Genomic DNA, 27,741 nt, shown 5'->3' with positions numbered 1-27,741 from the left:
AGCCCAAGAGAATTTATTTACAAATAAAAGTCTACCGCTGTCTCGTGCGCTGTAGTGGATTTAAATGTGTAACATGTACCAACAATGTCATCTCGACACAGAATTGTTTCCTTTATTTAATGTAGTTTTTCTCTCGTTTTCCTGATTAGTGGAAAAAACACACAACTCACAGCATTATTTATGAGGCCTTGCAAAAAGGAAGCTTTAACCTATTTTAAATGTGCGCCATTATAGGTTGCTCACAATTGGTGCAATTGACTGAGAAATTGTTTCCAGTTGTTGCCCTAAAGGCAAAGAGTATTTGTCTTAATGAATACACTTGAATGACTTGTTACTATTTCTTTAGGAAGAAAAACAAGAATGTAAATCTGCAGACAGTCCTCAAAGAAACATGGCTAGAGAAGACCATCTCTCAATGACATCAATTCACCATTATTCGTTTAATTTTTGTGTTGTAGCAATATATTTCTATCATTTCTTTGAATATAACTTTGGAAACAGGAATAGTACATAACATCAATTACATACAGATTCATATTTTTTAAAAACATATGGCTTTGTTCCCCTTTTCTGTCTTGACATCATCCCACACCTCACAGTTTGATTTGCAGGAGGGCAGTAAAATCAGCACACAATCACAAACAAATATCAAAGGCTCCCCTGTGGGTCCTCCTCACTGACGAGCTGGGTCAAGAACTATTTTCACAGCTGGAGAGTTAAAACTGCGTGTCTGGAAGGTTTCTACTGCAGCTACAGCCATTACCTCCTCCTGTAGGTACAACTGGATAATCCTAATGACCTTCATTACAACAGCATTATACTAGCCTTCTAGTACAGCCAATCCTCTGCAGCTTCAACAATCATATACTGTTTTTTATATACATGAAATGTATCAAATTGTCCAATAAAAACCTTAAAAAGACATGAGCAGAATTCACTTTGTAATGTCATTTTTCTCCCATACTTTGATAAAGTAGATACTACAAATAGATAAACATATACTGTATTATTACAGATTAGCATAATGTATAACATTACTGTAAATTCTTGTGTACAACACAATCGACTGATTTTGTATTTTTGGACCATTGGACTGCACTGTGATAGACATATAGGAATCTGCTTTAAACTCATCGAAATATAAAAAGTATAATAAAGAAATCTGATGTGATTCTGGTATGAAAGCGCGGTACTGTCCATGTCGATATGTATCCAGTGTAAAACAAGCCTCATTATTTTTTTATAAAAATCTTTTCTTCCACCGTGAAATCCAATTACTTGCTCTTGAAAGATATGATGCTATATACTCCATCTGCTGTCTTTTTCATTTGCTGTTAAAGGACAAAGCAACATGCTATGGCAGCAGCAACTTCTGGAAAATGTCTAAAGGGAATTAAACCCCTCCTGGGAGTCTTTTTTTCTTTCAATCAGTCTATTACACAATTTTTTTCTCCCTCTCTGTATATCTGCTGTAATAGTATCCCTATGTGTGGCCAGCAACGCCTGCTTAGAGAAATCACTTTCAGCTTGACTCCATGCACTGGCCCTTTTTCTCCCATGAGAACGACCTCTGAATTTCCAGACCCCCACATCCAAAGTTACAATAACAACTTTTTAGCTCCAGGCTGGATTTTCCAGTTAAAAAAACACATCATTTTCCCTTAAAAAATGTCTGTTTCCCTTCTCTTCTTGTGCTCTGTTTATTTTTTTTATCCACATTTGTCACCTATTTAATAATATTCCAAAAGCTGTGATCCTCACAAATCCACACGTGAGAAAACATGTACTGCACCTCACAGTGACTGTCTGTTAATGTCTACATTCAGATATGCATTTGTCCTCCTTCAGCCTTGTCTTTTTCTCACAGTACACGTACATATGTGGCCTTTGAGTCTGTACCCATGCGGTTCTTGGCCAGGCACTTGTACATGCCAGAGTCTGAGACTGTGGGTCTCTGAATGATAAGTGTGCCCTGAGGATGAAGCAGTTCGCTACCCATGGGCCGGCCCTGTTCTGCTGCTGACAGAACTGAGCGATCGGGCAGCTCCCAGGTGATCTCTGGCTTGGGGATCCCGGTGGCAGCACAGTTGAGATGGATTGGGGTCCCGGTCACTGCCTTAACATTAGGTGGTGGCCCTGCTGTGATCCGAGGAGAATAGGCGATGATGACAACAGGGACAGTGAGCACAGCCTCCCCGGCATCGTTACGAGCCCTGCAGACGTAGTTCCCTCGGTCGTGTAGAGTAGTATCCTGAATAACCAGGGTACCATTCTGTAGTAACTGGTAGCGCCCAAGGACTTGAGGCCGAGTCAGAGTGTGGCCACCAGGAATGGTCCAGTAGATTCTGGGTCTAGGACTCCCATCAGATAGACAGTGAAGGAAAAGAGGGTCTCCAGACACACTCCGTATGATACCCCTAGGCCTTGTCAGGATGTAAGGCTTCTGCCCAACATCCAGAATTATTAGCTTCTCTATATAGCCCACTAAGTTCTTGGCACCACAGCGGTACTTCCCTGCATCCTCTTTGCTAGGACTGTAGATGATTAAAATCCCCTCGTCGCCGAGGTGGTGGCTAGGTCCACGGTCGGGTCCACTGGTAAACCGTGTGCCATTAGGCAAAGTCCAAATGATCTCAGGCATTGGGTGTCCATCAGCAGAGCAGTTCAATACTGTGGTTTTCCCGATCCGAGACACAATACGTTCGTTGAAGGGGTTCTTGAAGATTGGTCTGCGGAGTGTGCCGCTCACCTCCAGCTGCACCACCATTACTGCCTCCCCTCCATCATTCCTTGCCATGCATATGAACTCTGCTGTATCAGTCGGCCGCACATTACGAATCTCTAATGTCCCATTATGGTGGACATTAATCCTGCTGCCAAAGTATGGTGCTGTCAGGAAGATGTTATCAGGCATAATCCAAGTGATACTTGGACTGGGATTGCCCTCCGCCTTACAGTCTATTAATTTCCTGGAGAATTTAACAGCTACATCTTTGATTACTGTCCTGTTCTGCCGGTAGCCATTGATCATTGGTGGATTCCCGTCTAAATCAAGCTTGTAGACTTTTCTATTTTCTCCAGCGGGGTTGCGCGCCATACAAATATAATCCCCAGCATCGCTAACCTTCACATTTCTGATGTCAAGTGAGCCATTGACATGCATCAGGTAGCGTTCATTCGATGCTGCGATTACATCGTGGGTGGGCAGCATCCAAAGGATCTTGGGTTTGGGTTCCCCAAGTGCTTCACAATCAAAGCGGATGTTCCCTCCAGGCTTCACCCTGGCATAGGTATGGCTGGGTGGACGTATCCTGGGGGCAGCAGTCACCACACTGATATGGACAATCATCTCATCCTTGCCCCCCTGGTTCTCAGCATAGCAGGTGTAGTCCCCCTCCTCTGAAATACCAACCTGGAGAAGCATGACAGTGATGTAAATCTTCTGAAAAGGTTTTTATGTTTAACAGGGGAAGGTGACATGCCTTTACATACCTGGTTTAGGTAGAGAGTTCCATTATCAAAAAGTGTATAGCGTCGTGCTCGCCCTCCTCCACTGCTGGCATCAGACTGAAGAGCACTGTTGACCACTGTACCATCTGGTAGACCCCAGGAGATCTCTGGCTTTGGTGATCCTGAGGCTTTGCAGTCAACTTTCAAGTCTTTACCGTAGGGAACCTGCTTCTTTCCATGGAGCTTAGGCTCTATCTTGGCTGGCTTCATTGACACACCCACCCTCATGAGCTGGAGATCATCACCATTTTTGCTTCGTGCCACACAGATATAGTCTCCAGCATCTTTATCACTCACAGAGCTAACAATAAGTGTGCCATTATCCAGGACCTGAATTCTGCTGCCCATCCTGGAGATAAACATGAAAGAAGATTACAGAGATTTAGTATTTGGGGAGGAAAGAAAAAAGCCTGATCAAATACAAGTGAGCTCCATTTACTATTGTGCAGGACAAGGGACAATTACACATATAATATTGACATTGCATGAACTACTGTACTGTTTTATAAATGGTATTTGGAGAATCCAAATACTGTAGTCCTTGAGCTATAGAATAAACTACTTGTTTCTACAAGCAATGTAAAAAACAAGACTGAAAAAAACCTCATCAAGTAAAATTACATTCTTTACATTCATCACAAAAGCTGTGTCTTGTGCTTGCACACACCACAGTTATATTGATAGCAGTGAAGATTTTTTTGTATAACCTCATCAAAATAAAGGGCCATGACAAAAACATAAAATAAAAAACAAATGAGAACATTGTGGTCGAAAAAAATGGCTCAAATAGTTAGAAATGGACAATAAAACAGCGGAAAACTAATTTAACTATGTACATCAAACAAACATACATAAACTTACATAAATTCACAAGGGAGGTTTAAGAGACTAAAGATTTTATGAAGTGACCAGCAAACCGAGCCAAGGCCTTGGCAATGAATTGAAAAACACCAGCACTGCACTGTTGTGTTTCTTGACAACAACAAGCTTTATTTTTATCCTCTGATGTTGCATGCATAGAGAGAGGCCATAAAATTGTTTACAGACAAAGCATATACTGCAAGTAAGCCAATATTCTGAAGGCGCTCTTTGCCATTTTGATTTTTTTTTTTTAGCAAATATTTGTCTTTTGGAGTAAACAGAGAATATGCAGAGCTTATGGAAATATTACTGAAGATTTAGTGTCATGGTAATGATTTGAAACACAATGAAATGAAGCTAGTAAATGTATGGTCATTCTCCTTTCATATTACTATTATGTTAGAACATGTACTCAAATGTTCATCACATTGAACAGGGCAATGCTCATGAAAATATGTTTTTAGTATGTTTTAACATCGATTATAGCCTTATTGTCTCCAAATCGACAAAATGCCCTCAGATCTGAGAGCTACTGTGCCTACCAAGTTCCTAAATGTTTTTTTCCCACTGAGGCTTCAATCCTTGCATGTATTGAATGTTTTCATTCAGATTATCGTTTATACATGGAATGAGCAAGCATCACCTCAAAGCACAGACTAGCTTATTATGCACTTTAGGGGATGACACCAGAACTGAGGAAATGTGGAGACTTATTGAAATGAAAACAAAAATGCTTCACATACAGTGAACCCTTAAGATGCCTTTTTTGTTTTATCATTCTCAAGTTGGGATGAAGATCTTAGCTGTTGTCTGCCTGTTTCCAATTAAAGTTTGATTTACAAATCTCTTGACTTTGGGGTCACGAATGGAGACATATCACTAAATCCTGAAGTGAAGAAGAACAATCCTGTGAAAACAAGAAAGCTTCTTTTGCAAGTTCCGCAAAGCCTAAAAACTGATGAGCAATGTTTTATCTATTTTGTGCAAAATGTTCAGCGTGTCTGTTTTAGCTTATACCGACAAGTTCATTATAAATGCTACCATCTCTTCTTCTGTGCATATCTGACACTGATCAAGCCATTTTTTACCTGTGCCACTGGTCCACCACAGCTTTAGAGGGCAGCCTCCAGATGATTCTGGGTTTAGGGTCTCCTGTTGCTGAACAGTTTAGTCTCAGCTGGTCCCCGAAAAACATCTCTGTCAAACGCTGGGATGTCTCCACTATTATAGGTGCAGACTCTCGCCTCTCTACTGTCAGAGTCACCACTCTTCTCTCTGAGCCAGTAGAGCTGGTAGCAATACATTCATATTTCCCGCTGTCTGCTTGAGTAACATCCTTAATGAGGAGGGTGCCATTCTCATACACTGATATCCTTGTGTTGCTGGTAGGTCTCTTAGATTGTACAATTGACCCGTCATGGAGGACCCAGTGAATGGTAGGCTGAGGGCTGCCTTGGCCAGTGCAGGGTAGCCACAAGGTCTGGCTTTCACCAGCTTTCACCTGTTGTCGTTTGTCCTCCAGGATGCCCGGTGGAGCTGCCACTACCTGCAGTCGGACTGTAGCAGTATCAGCTCCAGCTGGATTACTGGCGATGCATTTGTAATGACCTCTGTCATAAACAGACACCTGCTCAATGACCAGAGTCCCCTCAGCAGATACCGATACCCTTCCCTTCTCGGTGTTCTGACCCCTGACCTGGGTTCTGTTAGCCAGGATCCAGGATATCATGGGCATGGGCCGACCCTCTGCTTTACATTTCATCTCCACGGTGTTTCCTGCATGAGACTTTATCTCACGCATTTTTGGCTCTAGGATGCGTGAAGGGTAGGCCACCACTGAGAGGGTGACAAGAAGTTTATCTGATCCATGATAATTCTCCGCTAGGCAGAGGTACTGGCCACGATCCTTAATGTTGGCGTTCTGGATCAACAGGGTGCCATTATTCAACACCTCAAACTTACCCATCCTCCCCTTCATGGTAATGGTGTTTCCTGGGGGAAAAAGGGAATGTCTTTTAAGAAAAAGGTAACTAAAAAAATCTCTAAAAACAATTAGACTTTGTATTGTTGTTTGCCCATTTTGATATTTTCTAATTGTTTCTTATGTTGTTATTATGCAATGTAAATGCCATACAAACACACACAATAAAAACTATAGGTATATACAAGGAAATTATTGCAAAAAGACAATGTCACTACCAAGTGTAGTATTTCAGAACCCCTTTGTCAACTTAAATAATCAACAAAGTGCTCTCTGTTCTTTGAAATAAATAGAAACAAATATCACAAGTGCCTTTTCTTAATAGTAACAATACAATAACAATACCTGTGCTTGATGAGAAGCGTTTCCAGGTTATCGTTGGCTGGGGGTTTCCAACAGCCTCACATGGCAGGAAAGCATCTGAGTTGGATAACACAGTGAAGCTGGCTGCGTTGCCCCCAACTATCCTAGGTTTGCCTGTCATGACCTTTGTTGTGGGTTCAAAGTCAGCAATATTGGTACTCCCTATAGATGGATTGCCAATGTTGTTATATGGCGCCGGGGTGTTGGTGTATCCTTGCTCGGCTCGAAGAATGGTCACTGAGTCAAAGGTAAGTCCTTTACCGGCACTGCCTCTAGCACCACTGCTCTGCACAGTAGGTCTGATTCTCCTGATTGCTGGCCTAGGAGTGTTGTGACCATTGTACCTCTGTGATGGTGGTCTAATGTTGCTGTGGACTCTGGTCCGAACCGTTGTGTAATGCCCTTTTGTCGTAGTTGGCATGAATGTAGTGATTGGGGAGAGTGTCGTTGAGGGGATTGCAGGTGTCTTTGTTGTAGTATAGGCCGGAAGACTGCTAGATGTGCTCCACTCAAATTCCTCATACAAGTCCTTCTCTTCTTCTGATGTTTCGTCAGTGGAAACAGTTATCGCAGTTCTGTCCTCGTTCCTTGATGGTGTGTACAGGGGCTTGTAGAGTGAAACAGTACGTGGTGGTGGTGTGGTTGTTTCCATTGTTGTTACCTCTGTAGTTAAAGCCTCAGTTGTGGTACTTGGTTGTAATTTAGTGATTCCAGGTCTCTTAAAGGGTCTCCTGCCCCTAAAGGGCCTCCTTCTGCGCCCTTGCCCTCCTCTTGTCCCACCAGGCCTCTGTCTGACTACAAACCAATTATCAGGTAGTCCTCCAGACCCAGATGATATGGCTTCATCAGGTTTTTCAACTGTAGGTGGTTTGACAGTTGATGGGGAAGTTAGAGTCTGTGATTCTGGCAGTGTTCCAGCGGTGGTGGAGGACCTGGAGTAATATGATGAACTGGTAGTAATTAGGTGGTGAATGCTGGGTCCTGATGTTGTGAACTCAAAATCCGCAGAGGACAAATCTCCATAGTCATCATCTAAAGAGCCCTCTTTGTTCCCTGTGTGTCTCGATGGAGATAGAGTCTCAGGTTCAGCCATTGAGTTTGCAGTGGTGGTGGGCACAGCAGCAGGGGTTGTGGTTAGGGTCGCTGTTGTAGTTTCAGTTGTAGTTGTAGTTGTAGTTTTTGGGGTGATGAAAGGTTTTCTTAGCCTGCCCAGTATTCTTTCTTTCTCTCTGTTTCCAAACAGCCTGTCCCATGGTATTCTTCCACGAATAACCTTGGAGGCAGTTGTAGTAGTGGCGGCTGTTGATGAGACCGACGGTTCTTTATTTGTGGTCAAAAATGGATCAATTGTCGGGTCAAACTCAGGGGCATCAGCAGAGGTGATGTAGCCACTTGAAACTTCTGGCCTTGACTCTGTTTGGGTGAAGGGGGCCTTTGAAGTGATGTAATAGTTTGTTGTAGAAGCTGTCGTTTTTTGTGTAGAGGCAGGTCTTTCTGTTCTCTGTAAAGATGAACTGGAAGACGCTGTTGGTTTGACCACCTGCAGATCTGTCTTCTTTTTGTCTTTATCACAACATTCTGAAAACATAAAGAAAAAAGGAAAGGAAACAGTCACATAAAAAATATCAGCTGATAAAGCATACACTGAAACATTCACCAAACACTTAACAATCACTCTGTTTTCTCACAATAACAACAAGACTGCTCACCTGTGGTCAGTTCAATCCTAAATGGCACTGTGGCATTTCCTTCCTTCTTCACTGAGGGCTGTTTAAGTTTATTGATGATGGACTGTATGTCAGTGATCCTGCCGGGCTTAATGATCCTCCTGCGGCCTTGGAAGGTCCTCCTGCGGCCCCCTCCTCTGCCGTTCTTGTGTGGGATGATATGGATCTGCTGCCGGGAGATGATGGTGGATCCTGCAGGCAGGCGAGGGGATTTGATTGTTTGGGTAGTGTGGAAGGTTATCTCATCTTGCTGTCTCTCTGTGGTGGTGACAGCTGTGAATGTCGTCTGACTTTCTGGGTCTGTGGATGTGTGAATGACTACTTGGCCTGGGCCATCCCTCATTGGAGTGACATTCGGGTCTGTGGTAAATGAGAGCGCAGCCCAAGTGGATGTCTCTGGTTCTTCAGGTTGTTCTCCTGAGAAATGGAGCTGAGTTTCTTGCGAGGAGTCTGTGACAGTAAGTTGGAGAGTGACTGGGTGCATGTTTAAGCCAGGCTTGGTACTTCTTTCCAAGGCATAAAATTCAGAGGTCTCATCAAAACTAGGCAGATCTGTGTTGTGTGAAATTGTGTTATATGTTGCAACTGCATCACTTTGACTTTCACTCCTTCCTGTTGGATAGTTTGTGAATGTGTACTCGATTGGTGTAGAATCTGACTGCATATATGACTCTGTTGTTGCTGCATTACTACGATGTCCTCTCTGTGTAATAGTTTCAGATTGCCTGTTCTCTTGCCCAAATATTCTACGTCTCTCTGGATTATCTGTTGTTGGTTCAACGGTCCCTGGCACAATTATGAGATGATCTTCATTGTGATCCTCACCAGAGCCAATTTCCCCATCACCGGAAAGACCAGTGTTTGAGTCTGTGCCAGTCTTTACTCTTGATCCATCCTGAGCCTTTTTCATCAATTCAGCAAATTTCTGAGGGTCCACTCTCCTGGAAGCTTTATCAAAGACCCTACTACTCCAAATTCGTCTGTTGCCGACTGTTCCTCTCCTTCTCTGTCCCAGTCTACCTCTAGCGCCTCCTCTACCTTGTGATCTGTGTTTGGGGTAAGGTCGATCTGAGGTGACAGTCCTGGATTCCTGACTAGTTCTGTCAGAGGGACTGGAGGAGGGGACCTCATTGAGGGCGACCGTGTTTTCAGTCAAGCGAGGGTCAACCTCGTCCTCCATCTCCGTCCCTGATCCCTCACTGTCCAAAACTGTAACTGTCTCGGTCCTTCCTTCAGTCACTGTCACCTGAGACACGAGCAGGTCAACGCCCAGATGATTTGAAACCAAACACCTATAAAATCCTCTGTCTCTCTCTGTGAGTGGCTGAATCAGCAAGGTGCCATTCTCATACACTTTCCTGTTCCCGTGAGACGTGTCCACTACTGAGTGATCAGGGAGTATCCACTGAACCGAGGCCTTAGGGCTCCCTGAGGAGCTGCAGTCAAAAACCAAATTTTCACCCAGTGGTCTTGAGAGTTGAATACCATTGACCTCAGTTTCTTCCACATCAGGGGATAGAACTGTCACTCGAAAGGTAAGGATATCCGCATCCAGGTAGTTTGTGGCAATGCACCGGTAGATGCCTGTGTCTGAGGCATCTACGCCCCGTAGAGTGAGCTTTCCTTCAGTAGTGATTATGATCCTCCTGTCCTCACTGGAGAAAGGAGCTCTGACCTTACTTCCGTCTGGTAAAATCCACTCCAACAGCGGCTTTGGTTCACCCTGGATTTGACAGATCAGTTGTATCACACCCCCTATGTCAAAAATAAAACAAATATTTCATTACGGTAAGCGTTGCTAGTTGATTTTTATCATGCAGCATGCATTAGTTAAGAGAACTGAAATGAAGGTCATACAAGCTATGAGCTAGTTTATTAAGCATTTATCTCTAACTCCCACCTGTAACTGCAGTGTGCTCAGTCTTGGTTTGATTATCTCGCTTGATCATGGTCCAGGAGTAGCGATCTCTCTTAGGTGATGTGTTTTCCAGACGCAAGTTGACCACAGACTGGTATTTAATGTGCAGAGTAGAGTAAGTGGTAGTAGTGCGGTCAAGCTGGAAGCTCACCTCTCCCTGCATCAACCACGCGGGTGAGGATTTAATATCAGCCACGATGTTTGTGTGAATTCCTTCCTCTCCTTCTTTTGTTTTCAGCTCACTATACCTGTACACCATTTCTGGGCTTCTGGCCAGCATATAGCCTCTCTCCAGTCTCATGGGAGAGTCACTGTAGGTTGCCAGAATCTGCCACAGCTGCTGTATGTGTTCATAGTCAATATTACACACTAAATATGTGGTTATGTCAGCGGAAAGTAAGGTGACATTGTTTCCCCCCACCTCCTCCAACGTTTGTGTCAGGTTCTCAAAAGCAGAGGGCCTCTGGACAGTGCAAGACAGACTTGCATCATTGTGAAACTGGTTAGTCAAGTTCATTTGTATGGAGCCTAATGGGGCAATAAAGTCCTTGGGGGAGACTGGAGTAAAGTCCCCCTCATCCAGGCTGATGTTTTTCTGCTTTAGATGGGGTTGAATCCAGGGTTTGGTACAAGTGAAGGCATCATCGGGGAGAAGGGATAGAGGTCTGTTGTGGTAAGGGGCAGGATTTTCACAAACAGGACACAGCTGGCCTCTCGGATATCTCCGGTCTCGCTTGCATTTCAGCACACCTGGAAACATTTAAATCAAACGGTGTAGCGTTTAGTTGCTTGCATGTAAGAAAGAACATTTACAGTTTCCACATTATGGGCCAACTGAACCAAAACTGATCAGTAAAACTTGCGAACCAGAAAAGATCATCATCACCATTATTTACGAGTTGGCTTTGACACTGGCCAAGTCATGACTCAAAAGCATTATTTCTGTTTTTCTGTCTTTTGTGTTTTCTGTAGCCATGAGGATGAAACAATGACACGACCTTGCCTCTGCAAAGATTTCTATGTTTCCCCTGGATATGCCTTTCTTTTCTTGGATAGAATCATATGCACTATTAGTTGTAGGAGAAAATAACACCACTTTAAATGTCTGAGTAAAATAACCTATTAGAGTACTAATGCAGTTAACTACTTTACCAGACAAGTCTTATTAAAGCTGCAAGCAAATGCGTGCTTACAAAGGTTTAAATCTTCTATTTTTTGTTTTTGTTTCTTGCATTTATGTAAGACAAAGACAAATGCCTTTGTTAACAAAGAAGAGGCTCTTTTCCCTTGTAAACAAGTTACAAGCTTACACTGCTCTAAATGCTTGCAGACTGCCAAACAAACACACACTCCTCACCTGTGTTCCTCTGTGCCCACGCTGAGAACCACTTCATTCGGCAATCACATGTCCACGGGTTGCCATGAAGGAAGACGTTCTCTAACTCGCTGCAGCCGGAGAAAATTTCTGCAGGCAGAGTGGTGAGGAGGTTGTCTGACAGGTGGATGTTTTTTACTGAGGACACCTTGAACACCTGGCTGTGTCTCAGTGTGATGAATGTGTCTGGATGGAGCTGCTGGAGGTGGTTACCCTCCAGATGGACCAACTGCAGATTGGTAAGGCCGTAGAAAGCCTCTGGGCTGATGAACTCTATGTGGTTGTGGTCCAAGTGGAGTCTCAGCACAACGTCCAGGCCTTTGAACGTCTCTTTGTTGATTTTCTTAACTTTATTAAAGGACATCTTCAGGACCTGTGACGACATGATTAAGAAGTTGGAAGATTTGTCAAAAGGATGTTGACTTAGGGGTATTAAGTTAACACACAACAGCAAAATAATAATTTGAAAATAATTGGTTTAGTCTGGAAAAATGCATGCAATCAGTTATAAGAGAACATCCTCTATACAAAATGAATAAAAGTGGAATATAGTGCAATCCACTATAAAAGCCCCACAAAGCTTTGTGAAGCTTGTGGTGTTTTATTTTGTCAGGACTGTGCCAGAGAGCAGATGAAGCAGGTCTAACGTCTGCAGTACAGTTGTATTGGACTGTATTATACTGTTGTTGTTTGTTAGACATCCAATCACAAAGTTCAGTTGAAGTAAAAAACTGTTATCAACACCAAGAATCCATCAATTTCATTTTACAAAACTATGGGATGCTGGCAGGATGTTTGTACGCCATTATTACAAGACAGGTCTGTAATCTCCACAAGAGACTGACAAACACATGTTACCTGTAAAGACTTGAGGTCTTGGAAGGCTCTGTCCTCGATACTGTGGATAGTGTTGCTGTGCAGCATCAAGAGCTCTAAGTTCTCAAGTCCTGAAAGATCATCTTCTCTCAAGACAGTTATACTGTTGTACCTAAAAGCAGAGAAATGAAATGAGACTTTAGCTGCTCAGCTCAAATGTACCCCATGCTATTTGTGGTAGTTAATGAACAATGAAATTAATTTAAGGCCGTGCACACCCACACAAGTTACTCTTCCAGATTAGTCCTCTGCTCAGGGTGAAGATGAGCCAGTATGCACAATCCTAGGGCCCTGATGCTGGAACGCAGCCATTATTTATATAAGTTATTAATTATCACTGTGCTAATCCTGCCATGGCATGTCAAAATATCTGCAGTAAAAATGTTCTGGCCTGACTACACCTTAAGAAGAGGTCTAATCAGGCTCAAAACTGAAATCACCTGTGGGTGTGCAGAATAGTGTCATTCTTAACAAGCTGCTGCAAAAAATTAAAAACTTAATGGCACACGTCCGTTACCACCATCTGGCAAAGTAAGGTCATTTCATGATATGTTTACTTTGAGCACAGCCACATAATGATGTCAGTATACAGTGATGGAATGTAACTGAGTACATTTACTCAAGTACTGCACTTAAGTACAATTTTGAAGTACTTGTAGCAGTTGCCATTTTCTGCTACTTTATACTTCTACTCCATGTCAGGTATTTCTACCTTTTACTCAAGTAAATGTATTTGAAAATTTTAGTTGACTGTTACATGCTGCTTCAGTGCCAAGGTGAGGCATTTTTTAATTAATTTACATAATTGGAAATTTGATTCAATAAAAAAAACCCACTGATTCTGATAATCAGAAAAATGTAAATACACACAGGCTGGATTTAGCTAATTACATCTACTCAAATAACTGTAATTAAAAGTAACTAATACTCTGAGTAGTGTTTGAGAAGTATACTTTGTAACTTTACAATTAATATATACTATAAAAACTACTTTTATTATTTCAATAGCAGTGGTTGTGTGTGTGTGTGTGTGTGTGTGTGTTCGTTTAGTGTCTGCACATTCAGTTAAGAGGAAAAGACACAACTATGCTCAAGCTAGCTAGCCGGTAGCTAAAGGGGGACAGGGCGGGACGTTAGCTCTTCATTGGCGATGATGCAGGTCGGTGAACTGAGAATTAAGAGCTGAGATAGTTGGGATTTATCGTGAAATTTGCATTGTAGCATAAAAAAAATTTCTAGGTTAGCTACTTAAGATACCTATTAGCTATATTTCCCAATTAACACTAAGTTGCCCATTTTAGCCGGAGCTAACGCTAGCTTAAGGTATGCTAGCTTAGCGACTGTAACCGAAAAATTCCTTGACAATTCTAACATTTGACATTACAAGTGAATTTTTTATTTAATTTCTGATTAATTTCTTCTTTAACTACCAGTGATGGAGGATAATGAGTTTACACTGTGAAAAATGCAGTAGCTAACATGAGTGTCTGTAATGTTATTCCTGCTTATACAAGTCTGTGGTTTAAATCACTCCTCCCCAGAGTATCCGCAGTTGTCAAACCTGCTCCGAGCTGCAGAGAAAAAAAAGCGAAAGCTCACCCGAGGTTAATTCTTTCCACAGCTGGCTGGATGTGGTCAGGTATCGCGGTCAGGTATCTGAAGGTGCAGTGAACTTCAGTGGGAACATAGCAGGCGCAGGAGCTGGGGCAGTCACCGCTCGTCGGCGGCGCAGCAGCAGCCAAGAACAACAGAGCCGTCAGCAGCCACCTCCGCAGGTATGAAGCGCTGCAGGCGCACACGCTCATTGTGTACGGGGATGGGGCTTCAGCTGCACGGACGAGGGGGACTAGAGTTTGTCCTGGACCATTAATGAAACCCACCTGGAGGAGGAGACAGCGTCTGTTCAGACAGAGAGGACAGACTGACAGAACAAACGATCAACTCAGGAAAAAGTTGTTAGAAAGTGGAAAAAAGCAACATAAGTGCAGCCTAAAACGAAATTTGCATCACTTCACTCAACATTTTACAACTCTTATTCGTGATTATTTGCATAGATGAGTATTTATAGGCAATGTGCAAAAGGTAGAATATATATGATAAGAGCACACGTGGTTGAATTGTTGCTAAAAATCAAATAGACAATAGTTTTACATGCACATGCAGAGGTGATCAATATTCTCAACATATACACAACTGTTATAAATAGGAGATAATATTTACCCCAGAGCTAAACACAATCATCCACAGTTTCCCTCACAGCTGTGAGAAACAGAGCTGCTGCACATGTAGGAATGTAAAAGTCCTGATGAAAGAGTAAAAAGGTCCACATCCAGTTTCAGTAAGTTCTCCAGTGTGGTGTGAGTCCACTTTGTGTGAGGCGCAGAGGGACGGGAGTCATTTCTGTGTGAGCTCCTGCAGCTGAGAGCACACTCTGGTGTCCTCCGCCCCCCCCTGTAATCTGCTGTAAGGTAATCCCACAGCAACTCCGACTCTGAAATACTCAGGGAAGTGCAGGAAATACCAAGATAGACTGTTGAAAGCCATCAAAAACATCCAAGTCCTTCCTCACATGGAGGACAACAACAGTGGAATTGTTAAATCCTGCCAAGACAATAATATTTGACTTCAGTGATTACGTTGTAGAAGTAGGTCAGTAGAATTGCTTTGCACAGAAGCACACCTTGGAAGAAGCCTCTTAATGCTTCCCTGATGTGATTAATCAGATGTAGCTCCAAAATTATTTGTCTGATCTTCGCTCGATCTATATCTGTTATAATAATAAACTGTACTTGATTCAATTTGGACATGAAATGAGTCTCTACACCACAAACTCTTCACTTCAGTGACAATGATCAAGGACAAATGTGTCACAGATTAGTTTAAAAAGCATTTTTACTTCCTTGAATCCTTTGTTTTAATTTTTGTGGTTTGCTCATATTAAAACAACCACAAACCAACTGTCATACCAGGCATGTGGGGGTCAGTTTCCTTTTTCTCCTTTTACCAAAACCTACTTCTTTTGACTGGTTTGTTGAATTCCTGGAGTCCCTCTGTGCCCACAAATCAGCATATTTAAAGGTGTGGGGGTTTTCCCTCTACATCCTGCTGCAGGTTATTTGTACAATACCTGTATCAGATATGTTACAGTATGTTTCAGACTGATTCTGACTTGTACATCCAAAACTCTGTAAAACAATAATGGTGCATTTACATGATAGACTCTGGTGCTTATGTTAATTAATGTGCATTGTCCCAATTGTAATAATAATGGTGCATTCAGGACCGGAAAATCTGAAACACAAACTTTAAAGGTACAGTACACTCTTTTGACTTTGTGTAAAAAAAGGGCAAATCACAATGCTTGCTTACAAAAAATCCAAATAGCTTGCACCATGCTATTTCAAAGTGTATATACCTCATTTATCTAACATGCATGTTTGATGCTTTAATATCTCAACTCTTTCTTTAACATTAAGTCAGAGATCTAATTTAGCTGTTGGGCCACAGACTAAAAGAAATGACAGCTTGAGGTTACACCAAACTAGTAGAAGCATTATGTCCGACGGGCTGTGAGACGTCACCATTGGTTGATTTGATTTATCTTGTTAGCAAAGCAACACAGTAGATAAAAAAAAGCACAGCAGAAACATCAAAGAGGTCGGATCACCATGTTTAACTCTACCATTTAAATGTTACAGGAATGGCTGAAAATGACAAATGGCAAACTAATCTCCATTTTAACCTTTTCATGTTGTCTGTTTTTGATTGACACACTTCGACTGTCGCCATAAACACTCACGTCACTTGAAAACATTGCTTGTGAAATAGCACCCATCTGACCACAGCTGCCGCAAGCTGTCTTTAAAGCATATAATGTGTGTTTTGGCCTCCCAAATACTACTGTGTGTTCCCTCTCACGAAGCTGATGCTTAACCTCATTCACATTGATAAACATCAACAAACAGACACACGCTTTGGACTAAGGGAGATATTTAGACTGAGCAGTGTCTTTAGTAACACAGAAGACTATTAATGACTACAGTGTAACCTTTCAGGCATATTTAAATCAAATAGAGATCAGATAATTCATTTTGGACTGGTGTTTTGCACGCAGGGAGGGATTATGGGGATCCCTTTATCAGTTACTTCAGGTCACAGGCGAGGTTGGCATGTTCCAGCACTTGTGTCATCAGTTTTGTTTACTTGAACATCTGGACAACATCACACCAAAACATGTGGACAGCACACCAACACACGTGGAAACACACCAACACATGTGGACAACTCTTCTCTTCTCTTCTGCTTCGATATGTCACTGCAGTGCATAAGTCACTGTGTGGGTAACACATTCCTCAAATGTGTTGATTAGTTACACTCGATTAGCAACAATGATAAAGGAGGATTATTAATCCTATGTGGTCAGAGGCTTCTCCCAAGCTTGTTGACAGCCACACGCATGACTCACTTACCAACTATCATAACAGTTGGTGTTAGTGATTCTCTTCTCTCGAGTCTGCAGGATAATCTTGATCCAGACAACTTAATTCAGTTATGCAGGATTTCATTTCATGCCTATTTCTAAACTCCAATCAAAGAGGATTTAGTCTGCTAACAGAGCAGAGTTTTTCTTCTAGGAAAGCACATTGTAAGGTTAATTATGTCTTGATCCGAGTCATCTTTATAACAGCCGAGTTAAACCCCTTCTTAGAGATGGCAAATTGCAGTGACAAGAGGTTTGTGGAAGAGGAGGAGGAGGAGAGGGCAGGAAGAGCGGGAGTGTGTTTGGATGTGTGTGGATATGCGGCTTGAACAAAATGATTTGTTTGTTTGTGATTCTGCTGATCACAAAGTTGATTCTCGTCCAGCCATTTCTTGCCAAGGAAGCTGTTTCGCTTTGGCTTTAATTTGCTCCAGATGACGGAGTACTACCAGGGCATCTGTATTATTCTTCAAGCTACGACACTTCAAATGTTCCAGGGGGTAAAATTAGGATCCCTGGTGGTTTTTGAATGCATTTCATTCTGCGGCATGTTGTTTGATTTAAGGTAACCCCTCGTGTTTGCATGCACAGTTTATCCCCTCACTGACTGGTGGACAGCGGGACATGATAAACTGATATCGCCTTCTCCTCTCCTCTCTCGGTGTGGGCTGGGTCGGCTGTTAAAACTCACAGCTAGCTGGTAGGCTCTGAGGAATCTGTAGGCACATACAGCATTGGCGGCGGCTCCTCACACTCTGTTCGGTTATGACTGGGGGCCCACCTCTGTGGGAGGTGAATGACAGGAATAGTGTGGTTTGGAAAAAATATCGCCTTACACGAGACGCTCTCTCAACATCCTTGACATGTTTTTCCTCATGTGTGGAATTCTTTCTTAATAATTCAGCACATTTTATAATCTTCTGTTTCTTGCGTTACAGTATTACTCTTCACATTTCCTAATATTTCTAATAAGACACAATTAGACGGTAGAAACTAATGTCTTTGTATATCAGATGGCACATGGGTTAGTTTAATGACTGTGATGTCATTGAAGTTTATGTGTCTAAATATCAGTTTGCAGGTGTGGCGGCTCCAACAGTATGAGTGGTACACAAACAGAGAGTACCTCTTTAATGGTTTGGATAGCATCAGAGTGACTTTGTATATACAGTACATGCAGGGAGGGAGGAAAGATTTATTGACTGCAGACACACAAGCCAGCAGTTTGTGGACAGATAGCCAGGAGTTTTTTTTTCTTTACTTTGAAGGTCCTCGTACCGTGAAAGATGCAGGAGGAGAAGAGGCCGGCAGGATCAGCTTTGGCTGTTACAATTCGGTTTCTCAACAGTTCTGCCGACCGTTCCAGATCATAGTTTTCCCTCTGTTTATTTGCCTTGTCTGCCTAAATTGCAGCATAAATTAGCAGGCTAAACAGTTTTTGATGGATGCCAATTTCTGTTTTGGTTGAGTCACATTCAAGAATCCATCTTCGTGCGATCTGTTGTCTACTTTATTGATTGTGTCGGTCAATGCGTGCTGGTGTATGTCGACGGAAAATTTACAATAATTACATGTAGGGGGTCCAGTCTTTTTAATTATCTGCCTCTGACTTTTCTCACACTATGACTGATTCCTCTGTTCTTTTAACTTCTTTGACATCTGAGTAACCTGAGCTATAGTCATAGTAAATGCGTATACTCGGCTAGTATTGAAAACTGGTGTCTTGTCTGTGGTTAAAGCAGTGCTAGCAGCGAAAACATTTCAGCTACTGCTATATGGATATTACACTGTGATTTCGATAATACTTCGATCAAGGTCGTACCCTTGTGTCACAAATCAGTAATGTAGTTGCAGATTGTTGTCCTGAGGGATTGCATGAAGTACTAAATTGATGTAATTACTCTTGATGAAAAAAGTTCTGTATATATTTGTGTTTGTCATGAAATTGAATACGGTCTGTGTGTTTATAGAGGAGTGTGTTGTGTGAGTTTTAGGGCAATCAAGTTCCTGGAATTCAGTTGTGTGACTTCACTCCTGCACACTCTGACTCAGGTTTCATAGACTCTCAGCTAAACTGATAAAAAGGAGCTCAGTTCTCTTGACATGTCTGATCAATGTAACATTAGTCACACATGTCAGCAGCTGCCTGTCGTGATCTGATCTGACCTCTGGCCTTTCAGGGTCACGGCACATTGATTGTCGTGTGAGACATGGGGAGGTACAGCAGCTCAGAGTATATCTGGCTCAGTCAAAGGCATGTTGTGTACTCGCTTTTTTCTTTCTTTTTGTTGGGGTCAAACGCTATTAGATGTAGTTTGTGCTAATAGACTGGGTGCCAAGATGGATGATAAGATGAAAAATCTTGCAACATAAAACAAAGTCCCTGGAATTTTGGCTCGTGGAGCAGTTTTCAGTCCAGTGTCTTGATTAAAGGTAGCTCAAGAGCAGAATTGGGGTCGCTACAAAGAAAGGATAATTCTTTACTTATTGCTCACTTCAAAAAGGAACGCCAAATATTATTTCTCGACAAACAAAATCAGTTATATTACTTTTCCATTACTGTTCCCAAATTTGTGATTGCAAAGAAGATCATGAAGTTATTTCTAATCAAATGACGAGATTTGAAAAGTTGAATGCTTTTTAAATCTCAGCTCACAATTATCATGCTGACCTTACAGATATATCACTCTACAGTTGAAATACTTTGTATTACTACATGTAATCCTCAGTTGCGAGTGAATCAATGATTATATGTGAGCATCTCTAACTCCTGGACAGTTTTCCCCTCTGGCCCTCTGTCTGTAGGACACTGACCTTTTGTTAAAGAGCTTTAAGCCTCTGCTCTCAGTTGCTGTGATCAGAACCATGTGTGATGATCTTTGTGGTCAAGGCTTTTTAGTTTGTGTGTGAGTGGGTCTATTTAATGCCTCACTTTGTTTGAATAACTTCCACTACTACATCAAACTGAGACATGTGCCAGATGCATCAGTTCTTGTTAAAAAACATAGTTTGTTGTGGACATTTGAAAATCAGGGCTAATTTACTGCATTTTGTTAAAATGTGATGTATATTAATGGCCCGAGTAGCATTAATCCACATATATAATTACAGTAAAGATATATTGCGGTCTAGTGTTGTCAATTTGTCATAACCCCTGTCAATCAATATGGAAGTTACTGCAGTTTTTCATCCCTGTGTTATGAATTGTAATGCTGAGGGCTACAGTTTTGTTTACCTTTGAGTCTAAGGTTAACATTTATCAACTTCTTACCACCCTGAGTACCAAGACCTCATATGTGTTTGTGGATGAACGTGCTGTGACACCTCCTGGAGTTTTAAGAAACATGACATCCACTGACAGAAATAGTCCACAACAGTTAACACATTCTTATTCCCCCTGTGAATGTGTGTTTGCTTGTATGGATGATCACATGTATTTGTGTTTTATACACATGTGAGGATAGATATGGAAGTGCTATGTCCTCATGCACATGCACGCACTTTCTCTGTGTGTGTTTTAGCCGCTGACTGTCGGCCAGAAACGTTCAAGTGAAGTAGGCTTTGAAGCGTCAAACACATCCCGTCGCTTGAGGGGCTAAACAGTCTATTTTTATTTTGGATACGTGACAACAAGTTCATTTCCAAAAGAACTTTGTTTGCTTGATTGATCTGCCAGTATCTCCAGGCTTCTTTACACATATCATTTCCCTCATTACTAAATACATCATTGCAGGCTTACAGTATGACTTACCTTTTTTCATTTTTATTTATTGTCGGAATCATTTTTTTTTATCATGGACTCGTATATCAGGGATTCGTGGAATTGGGCCCTAGGTACTTGGTCATGATACACTTTTACAGCTTACGTCTTACTGAAGGCTTTTCTGAGCCATAGTTAGAGTTTGGTATTTGGTGATATTTTTACCACAAAAAGCTTTTGGAGCCCTCAAAAATCCACATTGGCTGTTTGGCATTGACCTAGTCATCGCTGATTTACAGTCATGTCACTGACCGTCATCTCTGTCAGCAAACATGTAAATCACAGTGATAGTGAAAAGAGTTCTGGCTACGTGGAGGATGCTGATAGCGAGCAAATGCTTGAGATTCTGAGTGGACTGCTTGATGAGTTTATGATGGATCTTTGTTTTCCAGCTCTGAGATCAGCAGGATGCGCTCATTGTAATGACTGTAATGTGAGAGGTTGAGGGCCAGTAAGTATTTTAGTCTTCAAGACTACGACAAAACAAAACCAGATGTTTGGATTTTGGCCTTATGAATATACACAAGAACAGAGGTCAGAAAAACTCGAGTGAGAACGACAAAAGTAATTTATTTCGCACTCCGTTCCCTCTCCTCTCATGTTGTATATGGCCTTGGCAAAACTCTGTTTGGCTCTGTTTGAATTCATCATTGGCTTCAGTTGGCCACATCTTTTCATTGTCCAGGATTCAACAGGCTTTTGCTGCACAGTGTGGGGGTGAAAAAAGTTGGAGACTGCTCTACTAAGCTCTGCTGAACTCTTTCATGTTTCTAACACCCCTAACCCAACTCCTCCTGACTCTGGCACTGAGTCTGCAGCGTGGACTGGAAGCAGCAGTCAGTCATTAATTACAGTTTGCATGTGTGTACACATAGTATGCGTGTACATATGTGTATTTATCTGTCCTGGCATGTGTTTGTTGTTGCTGTTAAAGCAATGGAGAATAAAAATGGAAAATGTTGATTAAATTCTGGAGAAGACTGGCACAATCTGCCGATGATGGTGTTTACTCATGAGATTAAAAGCCGATGGTTAAATGGAAATGTACTGATCTGAAATATATTATGTGCAGCTGTGATACACAATATCTGTAACTCGCATAGCTGTTTTTAATTAGTTCCACTTTTAGCAGTCAAAAGGTTTATTACTGCTGGCTGACTTTACTGATAATATTGCGGTTTGTCAGCTTGCACCTTGTGATAATATCTCTACTGAGGCCATTCTCTTGTCTCTCATGTATTCAGCTCGCTGCTTTGAACAACACATAAAGATGTAAACAATACTTTTCTTTCCTGGTATGCATTGCTAAACCAACAATTTGTCCTCCGTGGTGTCAGGCCTGTGTTATTTATACTTGTAAACCTGAGATACATAGTCAGCGTATTATATCGCAACTATTATAAGTGCCAAAGATTTGTCATTTTTTGTGAGTTTGACTCTGATATATTGGTTACTGGTATTGAATGCTGCCCAGCCATTTCACACTGACTGGCCTTCGTTTTGGAGCATCTTTAAGGGCCATCTGAGTCAGAAAGGCCAAGTATTTGTCAAAGCTAGATAATCCAGGCTTGTTAAATGCATCATTAGATAGTACACGTAGGACAAGAAGGCTTGGATCTGTCACACATTATGAATGATGTTGTGAGACACATTTGCTTCATTTGTCACAGTTAGAGTGTAAATGACAACCATAATACATCTCTTCTCAGATTCAGCTGTGTTGTGCATGTGCACAATTAACCTGTGATCATGGATAAACAAAGGGGGGGGGGGTTTATAACTCGTGTTCAATATTGTTGAACATAAGCACCCATTTAAGACCTAAGCTGTAATGCACCCCCTGCTCTGCATGTATTTTTTGGCACATTCACGTTGACCTGTGCACGTTGTCTTTCGATTCAGCTCATAAATAATACTCCCGCCTATAATGCTCAACCTACACAGCAGGATACCATGAAGTGAGTGCATAGATGAGACTCCTGGAGCTGCTCTCGTAGTAAACCATTTGTTATTTTCCCCCTCTGTTCAGCTCTTCTTTTTTCATGCATCTCTCCTTTACTGCTGCCTGGAACTTGTGAGTCAGTTTCTGATGAACTGCAAGATTTTTTTATAAAGAAGAAAACAGATCAGCAACTCTTGGATATTTTCCATTCCCCTACTTTACTTTATCTTGGTTTCTGACAGTTGTTTTTGCCCTCACGTCCTCACTGTAATTGTTTTGATGTCGAAGATGGAGATGTGTGAAGAGGCCTGTTATATTTGAATGTGTCTTTTATGTATGTGGCCATCGGCTGACGTGCAGTTGTGTGCAGAAGCATGTTAGTGCATGTGAATGTCTGACCTCATTCTGGTATGTGTAAACTTGCCAGGAATACATGGTGTCATTCTAGAGACTTGTAAACTCATGTGTTTACTGCTTTGTTTATCCCTCTGATTGCAGTGATTAGGTTACCATGGTGCCATGGACATTTTCGCACACCCTGCCCTTTACTGTGGATTGAATGCTTGCAACCAGTCTGGTGCACCAGGTTGCTTGCCTATTGGTCACACGGTTGTATACATAGCGTGCCAATGTTGTGTGCTGGTTTTGTAGCTGTGGTGTAATTGTGCAAAGATGACTAAAACTGAAACTCGCTCTCTGAGAGACATTCAGAGAGACCAGTGGCAAATCTACTGACAAAAACATCACTGCAATGTTAAAATCTCAAGTTTAGCTGTAACATTTCATTTTCATTATAAGTGAGCAGTTGTCGTGTAGCATTACTTAATAATGTCATCTAGTTTTATTATTATCTTGAGGCAAGAAAGAATAATTAATAGATTGCACCGATATCTAAAAGCATAATTTTAATTTCGTTCACTTTTTTAGATGGAGATAGTACTGGTTGTACTTCTGGAGATAGAGGAGAACATGTTTTAACTTTCTGCTGTCAGTGTGAATTAAAAGAAATAGGTCACATATTTGGAAAGTAGAGCAAGGAAGATGTCACACGCTTGTGATCTGGCTGGTGTAGCAGGACTCAGTGGTGCACATTGCCTGCTTCTTCTTGTTAGGCCTGAGTGATTCCGATGTACAGAAGCACCAAGCCCTGGGCTGTGCCTCGAACTTCCTGTCATGTCTAGTGGCTGCAACCCCCACTGATCTGGAGGTTACAGCTATAGGCCTCCTTGAACAAACACGAAGAAAACATGACAGCATATGTTTTTGATCTAATGCTCCAGAACATGGGCTGGGTGACCCAGGGCCGTGAAAACAAAATATCCCGTGCTACCTTTTTTTTTTTTAATAGCAATTTATTTCCATGCCTAGTGAACCTTTGGGCCCAAATGGCCCCAATAAAAACAGTGCATTCCATTAGAGTCATTAGAGGACATCAAAATCTGGCCAGTAATCCTGTATGTCCTACTCTCTTTCATCTGCACATACACATAAAAGCACCACATTGAATACACATGTGTGAGTTAAATCATTGAAGATGAATGTCATTAATGAAAAACAGTTATCACTTTCTCAGTTGTCTAAAATTAAGGCCATGTCTGAAATGTGTCAGAATTTGACAGACATGTAAGAGAATTCACAAAATTTATTGAAGTAAATCCAAATAATTAAAAAAGTACAACAGGGTGCATATTAAGTTTAAAAATGTTTGGCAAGAAGTAGATTGCTATAAATCATTTCAGTGCTAATGGAATAACAAGAAAGATGTGCACTTCCTGACCAACATAAATTGCTGGCTTTAATGACAGAAGTTATTCGACTCATCTTTCTTGTAGCACAAAGCGTAGAATGGATTCCAGGAATGTAATCCTATACATTTTTTATGCAGTAGACATGCAAACATGATGTGTGCAAACTAATGCAGCAGGCGACAGAGGAGAATGGCAGGATTGTATTGTGATAAGTGGCACTGTATTGTGAGGACTTACAAGACAAAGAGTTCAGTAACCGCATGCTTCCAAAGCATGTGACAACCGATGTCATCAAGTTGTATCGGTTGTATCAGTTTAGTTTTGGAGAAAAGACTCAACTCACTGACTTCTAATCAATGACATATTCTGCATCCTGTGTAAATATTCCTCTTGTTTCCACTTTTGAACAACAGGCCTATGGAGCAAATGGAGTTTGTTTTTTTGGAATAACAGCTGTCGTAAGAAAGGGCTTTCAATCCAATGGGACACTTTTCTCACTATTTGGCTTGTGGACCAATAGGCTGTTGGAAAAATGAGCAGTCCCCAGTAATTTACCTGTCCTTTCCAAAATGTCGCAAGTTAGATTTGAGTCCCTGCTTTCAGAAAACTAGATAAAACCTTGCGAATCATAGAGTTAGACACAGCTCTCACTACTTAAGCAATTGAAACAATTGCTTCAACACGATAACAACCAAATAATACTGAGAAAGTCTGTCTATCAGGCAGCTGAAATATTTTTATGTTATTCAACATTCAGGGGATTTATGATTATTGTTTTTCCAATGGATGAGTTCTTGAGTGACCTACTTACAGCTCCCATCTTTTAAACTTTTAGTGAAATTCTATCAGTCGCATCTAGCTGTAAAAACGAAATAAATTATTTAGATGACAGTGAGCTGGAAACATGAAATTTGGGAAGTTTAGTGTATATCTCAAAATATTGTGACTTATAAATTTAAGATAACAAAAATAGCTGAATAATTCATGATTAGAGCTTTAATACAGTTCATAGAAATACATTTGTAATGTTAATTTAGTGCTGACTTAGTTCAAAATTCCCACATTACACCGCTAAAATATCATCCGTGTATGAGGGACCTGTGAATTAAATCATCCACCCACAGTCAATGTAATGAGCTCACAGTGTCTCAGATGATGCCAAGGCTCCATCAAACATGTGGCTCAGCGATCTCAGTCAGACCCAGTAGGTCTTCCAGTTTCTTTGTGTCCTCAGTGCGATCCAAGTTCTCCGTCACAGGAACAAATCTGAGTGCTTTACAAGTCTTATTATCACTCAACCAGAAACCTCTAAATTTAAAAAGTCACAGATGTCTAAAACAGGAAGAAACGAGTCTGACCGTATTTCTGACTGAACATTTAAACGGTATCTGGTTTTCAGTTGATGAGGCCGCAAGTCACAGTGCTGCATTGTTCAATCAGGAAGTGACACAAAAGACAGCAAAGAACAGCAAAGGCAAGCTTCCATGTTTCCACCCTTGTGAAAAGGACAAAATCACCATTTTCTTGACTTATTATCAGTTTGGGGGCCATTTCAGATGATGGGAAGTGAATAATATACCACACCCAACCTACTACAGGGCTTGTGTTGTAGATTATTAAAAGGAAAAAAAAAAGAAAAAACAACCTGTGAGTTTGAGAACAACTATTCTCATCAGAGCAGTCTCAGGGGCGTCAGTAAGACCTGTACGGAGGTTGCATCATGTTTTGGCTTAAAATATTGGATATGCTTAACCTCCTGAGCCTTGAGCTTCAAGGAGCCCACTGCTTAAGAGATCAAGGATTGTGAAAGCAACCACACAGTCTGAAGAGGAGTCATTGACTGTGTAAAAAATGGATGGCGTGACTGAGTTTGAAATTCTTTCTTATGACCAGCACTGGCTTCAAAAAGGAGATTGATTGTATTTGAATATGTCTCAGTCTCTTGTTTCAAGTCTTCTTCATTGTATCATGATGTTAATTTTCTAAATTATGGGCCCATTTAAATAACAGAGAGCAGGAAAGGTTGTTCAGTGTGTTCTGGGGTGGAATGTGTCTAGTTTTTCTTTCCATGTGCTGCGAGCAGGGAAAGATGGCAGCTTGTCTCAAGAGAGTGATTCTCTAAATCACTCGTATTCCCCTGTTGTGGCTTGTATGAGCTAGTTGACTCAAAGAAGCCCTCGATGGCCGTGGGGCATTACTATAGCACATTTAAATGTTCTCGCTCAGGCTGGAAATCTTGGAGCTATTAAATTGCATAGTTACGTTTTTGCACCATATATACAATATACAGCACTCTGCCACCAGAGTCAAATCTCTGAAATGTATTATTTAAAGAAAATGAAAATAAGCTGACAATAGCAGCAAAATTAACAAGCTCAGGAGTGACTATTCCATCAATAACTACACAAGTAGGTGTGTCTGATCTGATTAGTCTCAGCTCTCCAGTATCATGACTGGTTTTTCCATCTCCTCAACTCCAACAGAGAACCAGAATGTGGAAGTCCAGCTACTGAGTACACAGCAAGTGAACTTTTAAAGCTGAATCAGAAAACTATGTGTCGCACGGCATGTCTTAGTCATTAGTGATGACCAGTCTGTGTGTCACTGGGTCAACTGTGATTCAGACATAAGCAATAGTGTTTGGACACATCTGACCTTTCACCTCTAGGTGTCAGCAAAGCAACACGCCATGCAACCTTAGGGACCTTGAGCGGTCGTTGTAAAGAGAGGGAGGCTGCAGACCAGGAAGTCTGGATAAACTGGGGAAATAAGGAAGGACATGTACAACTGTGGAGTCACTGATACTGTGAACATTGTGATAGTGGAATGTTTACAAATCACAACAGTATTTCCTTTTACATTTCTGTATTCTTGTTGATCAGGAAGGAAATGTTATCCTAACTAACTTGTCCAAAATTTTTGGTTGTAGAGTAGAGTGCTTGTGTTTCGTCATTGGGGAAATTGATGGTGATACTAATAATCAGAGAATCAATGATCAAATGAATGATCAAAAAATAATTCGATTCATGTGATTTTGTCGGTGTGTGTGTGGGCGTGTGTGTGTATGTGTGTGTAAAATATAAAATCTCACCAGTAAGTGTACTAATGTAGAGGCTCCATAAATTGTTAAAGGTCCTATTTGTAAGAAAAGTTGATTTTTGACTATTCCCAACCTGTCAAAAATCAACTTTTCTTACAAA

The 27,741-nt window shown here is 41.4% G+C and overlaps 2 protein-coding genes across 6 annotated transcripts in view; one reads left to right on the top strand and one right to left on the bottom strand.

Annotated features, from left to right (window-relative positions):
• Positions 1–421: 421 nt before the first annotated feature.
• Positions 422–14,923, bottom strand: igsf10 (immunoglobulin superfamily, member 10). The gene is made up of 10 exons (XM_084351375.1): positions 14,832–14,923; positions 14,211–14,491; positions 12,594–12,723; positions 11,718–12,108; positions 10,343–11,110; positions 8,425–10,197; positions 6,698–8,293; positions 5,460–6,363; positions 3,493–3,859; positions 422–3,412 (listed from the first exon to the last, which is right to left on the bottom strand). The coding sequence occupies exons 1-10, from the start codon at positions 14,850–14,852 to the stop codon at positions 1,862–1,864; spliced, it is 7,782 nt and encodes a 2,593-aa protein (XP_084207501.1). The 5' UTR covers positions 14,853–14,923; the 3' UTR covers positions 422–1,861.
• The window catches only part of LOC311256378 (muscleblind-like protein 1), a 153,869-nt gene continuing 140,424 nt past the window's right edge, over positions 14,297–27,741 (top strand). For 4 of the 5 annotated variants that reach the window (XM_084351379.1, XM_084351382.1, XM_084351381.1 and 1 more), the window contains exon 1: positions 14,297–14,386. The gene's annotated coding sequence lies outside the window, so the exon portion shown is untranslated. The remainder of the gene's footprint in view (positions 14,387–27,741) is intronic. The other variant, XM_084351384.1, reaches the window with a different exon arrangement.

Source organism: Pagrus pagrus (genome assembly GCF_965226575.1).
Source record: "Pagrus pagrus genome assembly, chromosome: 4".
Classification (NCBI taxonomy): domain Eukaryota; kingdom Metazoa; phylum Chordata; class Actinopteri; order Spariformes; family Sparidae; genus Pagrus; species Pagrus pagrus.
Note: the sequence above shows the minus strand (reverse complement) of the source record. Positions and strands in the feature narration are given on the sequence as shown.